The sequence below is a fragment of the Canis lupus genome, chromosome 2, assembly GCF_003254725.2.
Source record: "Canis lupus dingo isolate Sandy chromosome 2, ASM325472v2, whole genome shotgun sequence".
Classification (NCBI taxonomy): domain Eukaryota; kingdom Metazoa; phylum Chordata; class Mammalia; order Carnivora; family Canidae; genus Canis; species Canis lupus.
The window spans coordinates 33474862-33489940 of record NC_064244.1 but is presented as its reverse complement, the minus strand read 5'-3'; the positions used below and the strand labels follow the sequence as shown (position 1 = coordinate 33489940).

At 37.6% G+C, this 15079-nt stretch overlaps 1 protein-coding gene and 1 long non-coding RNA gene across 4 annotated transcripts in view; both read right to left on the bottom strand.

Annotated features, from left to right (window-relative positions):
• Window positions 1-870: 870 nt before the first annotated feature.
• Window positions 871-15079, bottom strand: part of UBE2D2 (ubiquitin conjugating enzyme E2 D2) — a 55386-nt gene continuing 41177 nt past the window's right edge. For all 3 annotated transcript variants that reach the window (XM_025445098.3, XM_025445097.3, XM_049101632.1), the window contains 5 exons: window positions 9040-9071; window positions 8884-8961; window positions 8694-8799; window positions 4282-4375; window positions 871-1799 (listed from right to left, as the gene is read on the bottom strand). In XM_025445098.3, the coding sequence (XP_025300883.1) occupies window positions 1754-1799; window positions 4282-4375; window positions 8694-8799; window positions 8884-8961; window positions 9040-9071 (356 nt within the window). In that variant the 3' untranslated portion in view covers window positions 871-1753. The remainder of the gene's footprint in view (window positions 1800-4281; window positions 4376-8693; window positions 8800-8883; window positions 8962-9039; window positions 9072-15079) is intronic.
• LOC118354091 (uncharacterized) lies at window positions 13506-15066 on the bottom strand. The gene is made up of 2 exons (XR_004814030.2): window positions 13714-15066; window positions 13506-13619 (listed from the first exon to the last, which is right to left on the bottom strand). It is a non-coding gene; the product is annotated as an uncharacterized LOC118354091 (long non-coding RNA).

Below are 15079 nucleotides of genomic sequence, written 5' to 3'. Positions count from 1 at the left end.
AAATGCCAGCAAGTAGCCAACAGGGAAGCAGCAGTTTAAGAGGTTTCAGATTATTGCACACTTTAGTTCCGATGGAGGGATAATGACACTGAGAGATAAGACAAGTTAAACAAGTTTTAAAACCAAAAGCAGTGGACATTTATTCCTCAATTTTTGTGCAAGAGTGTAAAGATGCATTTGAAAGAACCTGATGGCTAGAGAGCATCAGCCATGGCCTTCAGGGTGGCCTGGTTTACAATTAGATTAGGAGAAGGAGGGGGAAAAGGTAACTTGCCTAGTTCACACGAACGATGTTTCTGGCAAACACAGTTGTTTACAAGTTTCAAACTACAATTTACTAGAGTCGAGGGAAGACTTCAAAAAGCCACATACAGTACAATGTAAAATTGGATGAACATCCTTCAATGTCAGTGCAAAGTAATTATGTAGACTCTCCAATACAAGATTGTGCTGTTTCCCAGGTTCGGTCAATGGTGCTCTTTTACAATCACAATCACAGAAGCTTAACTTACCAAATAGCAATGCCTTTGTTTTATGTCCTATGTACCAAGGGAATGTCACAAGGTTTTGGTGAAATGCAGCTTAGTTTCATTAATAAAGCAGATTTCTTATTTAGTTTAACAGTCATGTTCCTGGAATACTGCACACGTAAGTTTCATGGAACTGCTTTTCAGCTTATGCCCTTATCTTGTTCAGTAAAATTACTTTCAAGATATCCTTTTGACTATGTAAACTGGAATTGTTTCATGATTTTGAAATGCAACCAGGAAAAATGAAAACATTTTCATTAAAACATTAGGGGTGGGGAAAACCCACCACTAATCTCTGCTAGACAAAGTTCTAAAAATCAAAAAGCCTATTCACACGAAATTATATGTAATGACTGTAGTAATCAGTTTATTACACAGATTAATCATTCTTGAACGTACAAGCTCCAGAGGAGCAATTGGGTCTTTAAATATACACAAGTATTTCCATCAAATGAATTTTCACCCTTACATCCAGATAGACCTAAGCAGTTAAAAACATAAGAAAAATAAGAGCTATTAGCTATATATTAACTGAGAAACCACATACAAACCAAAGAATGTGGAAGAGAGAAGGGGGCTGAAGGACAAAGGTTGAAGGGTGGGTAGATGCAAAAGATGTGGGACCAAAGCCCATCATACTTTATGTACTAATAGCTCCAATCCATTTTAAATGTTGACCAGTTAAACTTAGACCTTAAAATACAGGATGTGGGTAGAGTTTAATCTGGTTGGTCATAACTTTCACCTAAGACGTAGGTTCTTCGGAATAAAATGAATACAGAAACAGCTTCATGTTCTTCACCTTGCTTTTCGTAACTGTTCTGAGTTTAAAAGAATTCCACTTAAAAACAATCTCCTACAGGTCAGTGGAGCTTTTCTTCCCCATCCAAGCATACACCATACCTACCACCCCTCACCTTGCCATTATCCAAATTTAAGTCAATAAGGAAAACTTTTAGTCTCACACCTAGGTTATGCTTGGAGAACTGGCTTGTCACACACACACTTCTCTGCTAGGAGGCAATGTTGGTACAGAAGTACAGTATTTCTAGTTTGTTGTTCCCAGTATGTACAACACGCAGCACTGCTGTATCAGGTAAACATGTGCACAGGGGAAGATGAGGCGTGGGCTCATAGAAAGCAGTCAAATGGAAATCAAAAGGACTTTCTCTTTCAGAGTTCCCCTATCTTTATTTGTAGAGGTTATCCAATAATTTCTTTAATTACATCGCATACTTCTGAGTCCATTCCCGAGCTATTCTGTTGTACCTGTACACACAAAGAGAAGCTTGGCTTAACACAGGTGAGGAGTCAGTCAGACAGACAGCAACAGATTTCATTCATTATCCCATCTAGTAACTTGAGGGAAATAACTAGTACTATTCTAGCAAATCCTTTTTGTTTATTCATTCATTTACTTATTTGAGAGAGAGAGAGAGAGAGAGAGAGAGAGAGAGAGAGAACATTCTCAGGGGAAGGAGCAGAGGGAGAGGGACAAGCAGACTTTGCACTGAGGGTGGAGTCTGAAGCAGGGCTTGATCACACAACCCTGAGACCATGACCCGAGCCAAAATCAAGAGTGAGACGCTTAACTACTGGGCCACCCAGGCACTCCTCTTTCTAAATTTCTAATGACATGCTCGCTTCAGTAGCACATATTCTAAATTTCTAAAGAGCATTTATTCAGTGATGGTGGGAAAAGGCTGTAAAACCTGAAACAATGTCCCATAAATACTACCTAGTGGAGGATTCGGATGAAATCTTAGCATTTATTCTATATTTGATTGACCTATTTCTAAGAAAGATCTTCAGTCACTGATTCATCTCTTTGGAGTTCTTAAAACTATGTAATTCTACATTATGTGGTTCTTGATTAAAATGATATAATACTTTCCTTTGTATCAATAAAATTAGTCCTGGCAGAACTTAACAATTTAGTTGCTTAATGAATGGGTTTATTGTTTCAGAATAACATTCTAGTAATAAAATAAGCAGAGCAAAAGATTTTATAATTCTCTGTTTAAAAAGGGATGCAGAGGGATGCCTGGGTGGCTTAGAGGTTGAGAATCTGCCTTTGGCTCAGGGCGTGTTCCCGGAGTTCTGGGACTGAGTCCCACACTGGGATCCCTGCAGGGAGCCTGCTTCTCCCTCTGCCTCTCTCTGTGTGTCTCTAGTGAATAAATAAATAAAATCTTAAAAAAAAAAAAAAAAAAAGGGGGATCCTTGGGTGGCGCAGCAGTTTAGCGCCTGCCTTTGGCTCAGGGCCGATCCTGGAGACCCGGGATCGAATCCCACGTCGGGCTCCCGGTGCATGGAGCCTGCTTCTCCCTCTGCCTGTGTCTCTGCCCCCCTCTCTCTCTCTCTGTGTGACTATCGTAAATAAAAATAAATAAATAAATAAATAAATAAATAAACAAACTTAAAAAAATAAAATAAAAATAAGGGATGCAGAAAATTTTAGTGAACTTTACCACTATAATGACTGGGAAATGCCTTTAGGGAGGCATTCATGCTCACCTAGATATTGGACAAAATGGTTCTCTCATCAAAAATTTACTAGTGTAGGGCATCCGGCTGACTCAGTTGGCAGAGCAGGTGACTCTTGATATCAGGGTCGTGAGTTCAAGCCCCATGTTGGGTGTAGAAATTACTTACAAAAATAAGAACTTAAAAAAGTAAAAATAATAAAAAATAAAAATATACTATCTATAAGCCTCTCTAACAGAATTCAAATAATTCTTAGTCGTTTATATTTTAATTTTAGAAAATTATCTACTTTCTCCCACCTATTTCCTCCTATAGTTTTACTGAATAAAACACAAAATAAAAAAATCAGAACACTTTCAATTATTATTTTTTTTGATATCCTGACCACTCTTCAATAATTCATAGTATAGGGACACCTGAATGGCTCAGCGGTTGAGCTCTGCTTTCGGCTCGGGGTGTGATCCTGGGGTTCAGGGATCAAGTCCCACATCAGGCTCCCTGAGGGGAGGCTGCTTCTCCGTCTGCCTATGTCTGCCTATCTCTCTGTGTCTCTCATGAATAAATAAATAAATTCTTAAAAAAAAAAATTCATAGTACAACTCTAAAGTATATAGATTCTACATTAAGATTTATTTTTAAAGGAAATTTGGGGCTTTCATATCTTGTTGTATTTACTCCCTTTCTTTTTAGATTATGCCAAATGATAGAAAATCAATTCCCTTTTCCCATTAATTTACAAATACCTACCAAAGACAGATGGACTCTTGATGCAAAATGCTTTAATAATGTCAAATGTCAAGCTGAAGACAACTTAGAAAATACACTATAGAGAAGTTTTTCTCAACAGTGGGAGTCACTTGAAACAATTAGAAATAAGATCAGGGGATCTCTGGGTGGCTCAGTGGTTTAGCACCTGCCTTCAGCCCAGGGTATGATCCTGGAGTCCCGGGATCAAGTCCTGCATCGGGCTCCCTGCACGGAGCCTGCTTCTCCCTCTGCCTGTGTCTCTGCGTCTCTGCTTCTCTCTCTCTCTCTCTCTGTGTCTCTCATGAATGAATATATAAAATCTTAAAAAAAAAAAAGATCAGCATCCTTAACTTATAATGATACTCGATGTAAACACTCTTCTTTCTTTCTTTCCCCGGCTGAGCGTGTTACAACTTCATTTTAAATATCTGACCCACACTCACCCCACCCCTGAGTTAAAACTTGAGACACAAAAACATCTCCGTATCATCACAGGTACCTTTCTGGCCATACTTACTTTTCTCTATCTGTTTTGTAGATCCGAGCAATCTCAGGCACTAAAGGATCATCTGGATTGGGATCACACAACAGAGAACAGATGGACAAGAGTACTGTAATGAAAAAAAAAAAAAGGTATAAATTAGTAAAGGTTATAAGCAAAGGGTTGAAAGAAACATGAGATGCCAATACATGGGAAAATTCTAAGAATTTATTCATATTGTAGTGCCTAGTAGGTTTGTGAGTGCTGCCTAAATTTATAATTAGAATAAACAAAAATTCATTTAAAATTTCTCTTGAACCCCTAAGAACACTCACCCAGGCTGATGAAGTGACTTGCCCAATGTTCCCTGGTTAGTGAGTAATTAGAGTGGAATTAGAATTCAGGTCTTTTAAATCCTAGACTAACAATTCTTTTCATAGACCATAAAATTCAGTTTTTAGAAACCCACGTTTAGAGATAAATGGTTTTCAAATTCCCAAAGACAACCACACTACTGAATGCTCCTAGAAATGACAACCATGAAATCCAACAATCAATGTTTTCTCAATGACAGGTATTACATTCAGATACAATATATTTATTTCATTTTTAGTTGAAAACAATTCAGTCTAAGAATATAAAGGCCAGTATTTGCCCTCATTTGAGGCTGGCCACACTTATTATGCAGGATACAACAAACCAAGGTCTCAAATTCTTTTCTGTGACACTTTAGAATCTCAACTAAGCCATTTCCTCAGGGACAACCTGGAACACAGCAGACAAATCTCAATAGTATAATTGCCTCTGTTCACATTTGTTATAAACTTATATATTCCTTATTGAATGCAAAGAGAAGGCCAAGGCCACTCATCATTACATTAAATCCAGGGGCCTCTGACATACTGAAATAAATTCCAATTCTTCTATTATGATGTAACAGAACTTAGCTATCTTATTTCTCTCTAATATTCTGCAGCAGGAGGCAATGAGTCTGAGCCCACTTTACCTCCAAAACATCAAATTCACCAGGAAAAGAATTTATTCATTTTCCTATCAAACCTATTCTATAGAGATCAAGGGCTTGCTTCTGTGGGTGAAGTAAAAGTTCATATGCCCTTTATCATTCAGTTTGTTAACAAAAAAGCTATTTTCCTTGCCTTAAGAGTATATGGAAAATAAAAAACACCAGGAAAGATGCTTTCTGACTCTTCATTCCTGTTGCCCACAATTCTGGCAGATGGCATTCCCAAAACATCTTCTCTTCCCATTGTCAGGTGTATCACCTGATGCCCTCTTCAAGCACAGAACATTCTAACAGCAATAAGGAAAGATTTCATGTATTTCCTGGAAATGACAACAGGAAGTTACAGATTTTTGAATGTTCATGAAATTATTGACTATAGAAAGAAACTTGTCCAGTCCATCAAATTGGCAAGAGTTCAACTGAATCTTCACCTAAAATTAGACATGCTACCAAATTAGCAAATTTGGTACAAATTTGCATTACAAATTCTCTTACTATTCTAATTATTCCAATAAGAAAACCTTAAATTATTTTTTTTTCTTAAAGAAATAACTATTCTTTCTTTCCAGGAAAGAAAGGTGGGGTGGTATCTGGACCTGGTTAAAAGATTTTATTGTGCTACTGGGGGAATTTAATTCATAAAAAATTTATTTTGGCTTATTAATGTACTATACCTTCCTTCTATACAAAGAGAATTACTCCTATTTCTATAACCTAGAGAGATTCTTCACTGAAGTGATTAAATTTTTACCTTCATATACATTTTTTATTACTATACACTCATTTTCATTAGTGTCATAACCCACTGTCACTTCTAATTCTAAAAACATGTAATCAAGTGGCTTTATGGCACACTTAATTGCTTCCTTTAAGCTTTCTGTATATTTAGATCCCTAACATAAACTCTCAAAGTGGAAAGAATTTCAGGTCAAAGCTACTGCCCTCGAAAAAGGAATAATTATTATCACATATAGGATTTAGGCCTTTCACAGAACTGCTTGCCCACACATTCAATTTACAAAAGGGAATCATTAAAACATTAAACTTAGATACACTGATATAATCAAATTCAACAAAATGGAACTGCAATTATTTTTAAGGTAGAGGGAGCATAAGTCAAACTAATAGCCCTTATGATTTAGAGTAACTAAAAAATCAACACTAGGCACAGAAAAGGAGGAAGGAAAAAAAAGTTATGGTAACAATTTTAGCTACTAGACCTTCTCACTCCTCAACGCACATACACACTATTCCTGTAATTTCTAATTTTCAAAAACAATACTGTCACAAATATATTTCAGCATAAAGCTTTTTTTCAGCATTTGAGGCTGTCTTTTTAGTATAAACAAATGAAACTAGGATTACTGGGTCAAAGGGAAGTAATGATTAAATCTCATCTTTTTTTTTTTTTAAACATTTTATTTATTTATTCATAGAGACACAGAGAGAGAGGCAGAGACACAGGCAGAGGGAGAAGCAGGCTCCATGCAGGGAGCCCGACGTGGGACTCGATCCCGGGTCTCCGGGATCACGCCCTGGGGTTGGAGGCGGCGCTAAACCTGCTGAGCCAACAGGGCTGCCCAATCTCTTATCTTTTAATACATACTGACAGACTGGGCTATACAGATCTATACTTTATCTGTAATACGTAAGTACCCATTTCAATATACTTCACCAGCATTTGGCTTTCTTTTTCTTTTCTTTCTTTTTTTTTTAAAGATTTTATTTATTTATTCATAGAGACAAAGAGAGAGAAGCAGAGACACAGGCAGAGGGAGAAGCAGGCTCCAAGCAGGGAGCCTGATGTGGGACTCGATCCAGGGTCTCCAGGATCACACCCTGGGCTGCAGGCGGCGCTAAACCACTGTGCCACAGGGGCTGCCCTGGCTTTCCTTTTCTAAGGTTTTTGTTAAATTAAAAAGGTGAAAGAAGGGAACTTAATTTTCATTTCCTTCATTATTTTGCTCCTTTCTGTCTATTCATCTGTTGGGATCTTTTCTCTTACTGATTTTTATATATGTTCTTCCTATTTCAAACTTATTAGCCCGTTATCTCATTTGCAGCCTTTCTTTTTCTTTATTTGTATTTGTACAGCCTTTTTTTCATTATTATATTTTTACTTGGACAGCTCTTAATCCACTTGTGATTTCATTTGGATATGATGTTGAGGGGCAGTACAATTTCAAATCAACATACTGTTTGTTGGAGTGCCTGGCTGGCTCAGTGCCTCTGCCCCCTGCTTATATGCTCTCTCCCTCTGGTAAATGAATAAAAAAATCTTAAAAAAAAAAAGAAAATGTTAGCTACTTAGTTCGCGGATTAAAAAAAAAAATCCCCAACCGACTCATGTAATTAGGCTTTATTTAGAATTACTGGAATTTCATTGCAAAATTAGTAACTAATTTTTATTTTTTTAAAAATATTTTATGTATTTATTCATGAGAGACACAGAGGGAGAGAGAGAGGCAGACACACAAGTAGAGGGAGAAGCAGGCCCCATGCAGGAGCCTGACGTGGGACTTGATCCCAGGACCCAGGATCATGCCCTAGGCCGAAGGCAGGCGCTAAACCGCTGAGCCACCCAGGGATCCCAGTAACTAATTTTTAAAACACATTTTCAAACACACACAGGACTATATACTGAAAATATTAAGATCATCAAATAGAATTTTTATTAAACTGGTCATCTTAGAGAATCAATCTGTTTCTGATAGAAACCTCAAGACAAGAGCTGGTATAACCTTAAAGAGTTTGAATATGAATTCACCTATACTTTGTTCTTCAAGGACCTAAAGTCTGTATTTATACCACAAGCATTCCTTCAAAAGAACTGCTATGTCCTCTTCTGGAACAGTATCTATCCTTTCCATTCCCAGATCTCAAGGTTGGAAGATACATTAATTTCCTCTACTTTAACTTTGCTCTAGAAGAAATTCATACCAACTGGCCATTTTCCAACTTACGCTTGAACAGCATAATGGACAGAGCTGTCAAGACATCAAAGAATACCTATGCCTGAAAATCCAATTTCCTCCAATGGTCTCAAGGTGTACTAAAAAATAACGGGAACTTACTACCTCTTCTTGAAAGGAATATGAATAATCATTTCAAAAAATAAATAGACAACAAAAACAAAAAAACAAAAACCAGGGACACCTGGGTGGCTCAGTTGGTTGATTATCAGACTGTTGATTTTGCCTCAGGTCATGATCTCAGGGTTGTGAGATGGAGCCCTACATGTTGGGGGCTCCATGCTCAGTGCAGAATCTGCTTGAGATTCCCTCTCTCCCCCCTCTGCTTTTCCCCTTGCTTGCATGTGCATGCTCCCTCTCTCAAATATATGCATCTTTAAAAATAAACAAGTAAAAAATATAAGACAAAAACACTGCTGCTTTATCTTAATATCAGATACCCATTCTATTACCTTTTGAAATAGTTAGTGCTGGAGACCACTGTGACCGGAGAATATCAAGACAAATGCTGCCATTACTGTTAATATTTGGATGATAAATTCTTGTTGTAAACGCAACCTATAGGGAATAGGAAAACTTTTTGTAAACTGATTTATTAATGTCATAGAAAGCACATAAAAACAAATGCCATATCCCAATTACCTTAGGTGGCTTGAAGGGGTAATCTGTTGGGAAATGAATTGTCAAGAAAAATACTCCACCCTGATAGGGACTGTCATTCTGTTGATAACAAGAAAAGTGGGATTAAAATGAGTGAATTACATAAACACTTACTCTGAAATCAATCTGAATACTTACTGGCCCCATTATTGTAGCCTGCCAATGGAACACTGAAAAAGAAGAAAAAAACAACCATGAAGCAATATTTCCATTGTATCTACAACATAATTACATATCAATTCCTAACCCCAGTTCATTTATAACTGGGTATGGCAGTATGGTAAGTCCTGGGCAGGATGAGGAATCTAAATCAAGTCTGAGACTGAAGAAAGAAAAGAAAATGACTAGTATGGTCTTGAACACTGATAAGGTACTGTGAGAAAGTATTTGACTAAAATATTTTGAAAATTCCTATCAGGGAGACAAAATTCTTGACAAGGGCCAAGTTTTCATTTTCATTTTTATTTATTTATTTATTTATTTATTTATTTATTTATTTATTTATTTATTTTCAAGTTTTCACTTTTAAATAGGCATTTCTTACCTCAAAAGGTAAAAAAGAACAAAAGATTCAACTCTTTAACTTGTATCATTTCCCCAACACATTAACATAGAATACATTCCTTTTATAATACTGGTATAGAGCAGGGCTATAAAGTCAAAGTAGATAATATCCCAATTAGGAAAGACTTGTTTTTACAGCAAGAAAAAATTTCTGAGAGCATTCATGTATAAGTCTTTAGAATTACTAGTCCCTCACTAACAGATGAAAGATCAAGGTCTCTTTTTTAAATGATCTAGAGTTGGGCACCTGGGTGGCTCAGTTGTTGAGCATCTGCCTTTGGCCCAGGGCATGATCCCGGGATCCTGGGATCCAGTCCCACATCCTGTTTCTCCCTCTGCCTATGTCTCTGCCCCTCTCTCTGTGTCTCTCATGAATGAATGAATGAATGAATGAATGAATGAATGAATGAATTAAAAAAAAGATCTAGAATCTACAACACCAACAAGGCAGAGAAAGACAAACTAAACTAAAAACACATTAAGATGGAATTTAATTAACAAAAGCATGTGAAGACCTGCCATTAAAATCTTAATGGAGGATTTCTGCTACACTGGTTAAATATAATACCTACTGGAATCACTGACTTAGGTCTCCCTCTGGAACTCTTCTACACTCCTAGATGTCCTTGTGGAAGTATAAAAAAGAAGGGAAGAAGGTAGTGGGAGAATATCTAATCCTGACTCAAATTATAATGGTTTGGTTAGCAGTTGAAGAGTCATTAGATTAAAAAAAAAAAACAAAAAATCACTACAGGTTCTAAGTAGAAATAACTCTCCAGGGGTTCCTGGGTGGCTCAGTGGTTGAGCATCTGCCTTTGGCACAGGAGGTGATCCCGGGGTCCTGAGATTGAATCCCACATTGGGCTCCCTGCAGGGAGCCTGCTTCTCCCTCTGCCTATGCCTCTCTCTGTGTCTCTCACAAATAAGAAAATAAAATCTAGAAAGAGAAAGAAAGAAAAGAAAAGAAAAGAAAGAAAGAAAGAAAGAAAGAAAGAAAGAAAGAAAGAAAGAAAGAAAGAAAGAGAGAAAGAGAAAGAGAGAAAAAAAAGAAAGAACGTACTCTCTAGAAATAGTGGGCAAAATATTTGGCCATAAGCAAAAAATATTGTTGTATTTTATAGGAACATCTATATTTCAAAAACCTTTCATTTAAGAATCAATCTTAGGAGTGCCTGGGTGGCTCAGCTGATTAAGCTTCCACCTAAGCTCAGGTCATGATCTCAGGGTCCTGGGATTGAGCCCGCAGTGGGATCCCTGCTCAGTGGAGAGTCTGTTTCTGCCTCTCCTCCTGCTTGTGCTCTCTCAACTCTCTCCTTCTTAAATAAATAAATCTTTAAAAAAAAAAATCAATCTTAGAAGCTGTTAAAAATAAAAACTTGTCGTAATGAATGAAAAAGTACTGATAGTTCCAAAACCAGCAAAACAAACAAAAACTCCCATTACCACCCTCGTTTGACACTGAAAGCTGAATTACAGAAACTAAAAGCTACAACCTTTTTTATGAGAGTTTAAATGTAAAGTTCACAGCTCAATGATAACTCTTTAGGATACTCAAAGATGAAGCGTTAAGGCTAAAAGAGAACAAGAATATTTGTTATAGTTTGAGAATGAATCTCAAGAGACCTACATATGAATTCAAGTTCAGATCTCCAGAGAGTCCAATTCACCAAGATTTCAAAACAAAAGAAAATGAAGCAGGTTATATGACCAATAAATCTTTGGCTTACATTTCCTTTCAGGATCTATATACTTCTTCCTGCTTACCAGATCCTTGCAGAAAAATGGGAAAAAATTTAATGGCACATTAAAATCTGGATATCAAAAAATAAAGCACTGTATTATTAAGTTCATTATCAAATATATATTATCTTATTTTTTATTTGATTTAAAAGATGCTTTTAAAAATTATTTTATTTATTTATTCATGAGAGAGAGAGAGAGAGAGAGGCAGAGATACAGGCAGAGGGAGAAGCAGGCTCCATGCAGGAAGCCCGACGTGGGACTCGATCCCGGGTCTCCAGGATTACACCCTGGGTTGAAGGCAGGTGCTAAACCACTGAGCCATCCAGGCTGCCCTAAAAGATTTTATTTATCCATTCATGGGAGACATGGAGAGAGAGGCAGACATAAGCAGAGGGAGAAGCAGGCTCCCTGCGGGAAGCCTGATGTGGGACTTGATCCCAGGACCCCAGGATCACAACCTGCACCAAAGGCAGATGCTCAACCACTGAGTCAAGTAGGCGCCCTCTTCTTTTTATTAATCTCTATACCCAATGTGGGGCTTGAACTCTCAACCCCGAGATCAAGACTTGCATACTGGGGATGCCTGGGTGGCTCAGTGGTTGAGCATCTGTCTTCGGCTCAGGTTTTAAAAATACTAACTCTCCTTTATCTCCTAGCCTTCCTATTTAAGTATCTTGACTCACCTACTACTAAACTTTCAACAGTACCTACCTTCTAAGGGAATAAGGAAAATCTCCTTAGGAACAGTTAACTTCCTTACACTTGATCATCTAGATAGTCTTTGCTGATACTATACTTAAAACTTTAGGGAGTGTTTAAGAATAGTTGAGATAGGGATCCCTGGGTGGCGCAGCGGTTTGGCGCCTGCCTTTGGCCCAGGGCGCGATCCTGGAGACCCGGGATCGAATCCCACGTCAGGCTCCCGGTGCATGGAGCCTGCTTCTCCCTCTGCCTGTGTCTCTGCCTCTCTCTCTCTCACTGTGTGCTTATCATAAATAAATAAAAAATTAAAAAAAAAAAAAAAAAGAATAGTTGAGATAAATTACTGTCAAAAAGTCTTGGTCAAGGCTTCCTGATGGATAATATAAAGTATAAACCAGAGGGTAATTGGGTAGCTAAATATTATATATTTAAAATAATATAGGGGTACTTGGCTGGCTCAGTTGGTAGGGTATGCAAGTCTTTTTTTTTCTAAAAAACAGCTATAGAGAGATAATCCATATACTATATAAGTCACAATGAAAACGTACAATTCAGTGATGTTTAGGACAGTCAGAGTTGAGCAACCATCACCACAATTTTAGAAATTTTCATCACCCCCCCAAAGAAACCCCGTATCCATATGCAGTTACTCCACATTGCACCCAAATCTTTAGTTCTATGCAACCATTATCTACCTCTGTCTCTATGGATTTATTCTGGATATTTCATATAAATGGAACCATACAATATGTGGCCTTTTTTTTTTTAATTTTTATTTATTTATGATAGTCACAGAGAGAGAGAGAGAGGCGCAGAGACACAGGCAGAGGGAGAAGCAGGCTCCATGCACCGGGAGCCCGATGTGGGATTCGATCCCAGGTCTCCAGGATCGTGCCCTGGGCCAAAGGCAGGCGCCAAACCGCTGCGCCACCCAGGGATCCCTATGTGGCCTTTTATATCTGGCTTCTCTTACTTGGTATCTTTTTTTTTCTTTTTAAAAGATTTTATTTATTTATTCTTGAGAGATAGAGAGAGAGAGAGGCAGAGACATAGGTAGAGGGAGAAGAAGAATCCTTGCAGGGAACCCGAAGCAGGACTCCATCCCTGGACCTGGGATCACGCCCTGAGCTGAACATAGACCCTCAACCACTGAACCATCTAGGCGGCCCACTTAGCATCTTTTTAAGGCTCATCTATGCTGTAGTATACATCAGTACTCACCTTCTTTTTATTGACATATAATATTCCATTGTATGGACATACATTCAATTTATCCCTTCATTAGATGGTGGGCATTTGGATTGTTTTCACATCTTGGATATTACAGTTGCTGTTTCTATGAACATTAATGCAGAAGTTTTTACATGGACATATTTTCATTTTTCTTGGATATATACCTACAAGTGAACTCACTGGGTCATATGATAACTCAAAGTTTAACTTTTTGAGAAACCACTAATTTTCTGAATTGGTTGTACTATTTTACATTACTGTCAGCAATGTACAAGATTCCAATTTCTCCACAACCTCATCAACACTTGATTTTTTTATTCCAGCCATCCTAGAAGGCATAAAGTGGTATCTCATTATGGATATGATCTACATTTTCTTGATGACTAATGATACCAAGCATCTTCTCCATGTGTTTACTGGCCAACTGTACATCTTCTTTTTTTTTTTTTTTTTCTGTACATCTTCTTTAGCAGATCCTTTATTAAAAACAAAAATGGGTTATTTATCTTTTTATTGTTGAATTATAGTTTTTAAAATGTTTTGAATAAATTTCCTTATCCAAGAGCTGACCTCCACAATTTTCTCCTTTTGTTGTCTCCTCACTTTCTTGATGATCTCATTTACAGCACCTAAATCAAACTTCATTAAAATGTAAAACCTATTTTTTTTTTTTTGTATTGCTTATGCTTTGGGGGCAGTTTTACTTAACTCTCAAGGATAACAACTTTTCTGAGAAAGGAATGCGATATACCAACTATGTGAAGCAAAGGCAAATTACTTCAGTACACTGAAGAGAACTTCAAAAATGGTCTATTCCCTAGACTTCGACCACTTTTTTGTTTTTTTTTTTTACTTCAACCACTTTTAATGAAAGATCAGCCACTCTCAACTTCGAGGAATTTAACTAAAATAAAACCACTTTTGGGATCCCTGGGTGGTGCAGTGGTTTAGCACCTGACTTTGGCCCAGGGCGCGATCCTGGAGACCCGGGATCGAATCCCACATCGGGCTCCCAGTGCATGGAGCCTACTTCTCCCTCTGCCTATGTCTCTGCCTCTCTCTCTGTGTGTGACTATCATAAATAAATAAAAATTAAAAAAATAATAATTTGTTAAAATAAAACCACTTTTTCAATTAAAAGACTACAGTGATACAGGTGGACTGTATGATACCATAAATGACAAAACTAAAATCAGAAAACTTGAGAGTGAGGGGCACCTGGGGCTCAGTTAAGCATCTGCCTTCCATTCAGGTCATGATCTCAGGGTCCTGAGATTGAGCCCCAAGTTGGGGAGGGGGGGGTCCTCTGCTCAGTGGGGAGTCTGCTTCTCCTTCTTCTCTGCCTCTTCTGCCTCTACCGTTCCCGCTTATGCATTCATTCTCTAATGAATAAATAACATCTTAAAAAAAAAAAAAAAAAAAAAAAAAAAAAGCTTGAGCATCAGCCAACTTTGGAAACCACGAGTCCCTCACTAGATTCTTCTCTAAAATAGTTTACAATTTCTACTCTACTTGCCTAAAAGAACTATTGTGAGGCTTAAACGAGACAATGTGTATTTAATTGGCCTATCCTGTTTGATATCAAATACTATAGCTACTCATATTGGATAAATCTGGATAATGGCACTTTTCATCACATGTACTTAGTTTTATAATTTATACCATCTATCTGTTTTATATGTAATGGAATCCCTGCAAAAGGACCTTACTTTGATTCTTTTTAAAAATATTTTTTATTTAGGGGATCAGCGGTTTGGCGCCTGCCTTGGCCCAGGGCATGATCCTGGAGACCCGGGATTGAGTCCCACATCGGGCTCCCGGTGCATGGAGCCTGCTTCTCCCTCTGCCTGTGTCTCTGCCTCTCTCTCTCTCTCTCTCTGTGTGTGACTATCATAAATTAAAAAAAAAAATTTTTATTTAAATTCAATTTAGTGGG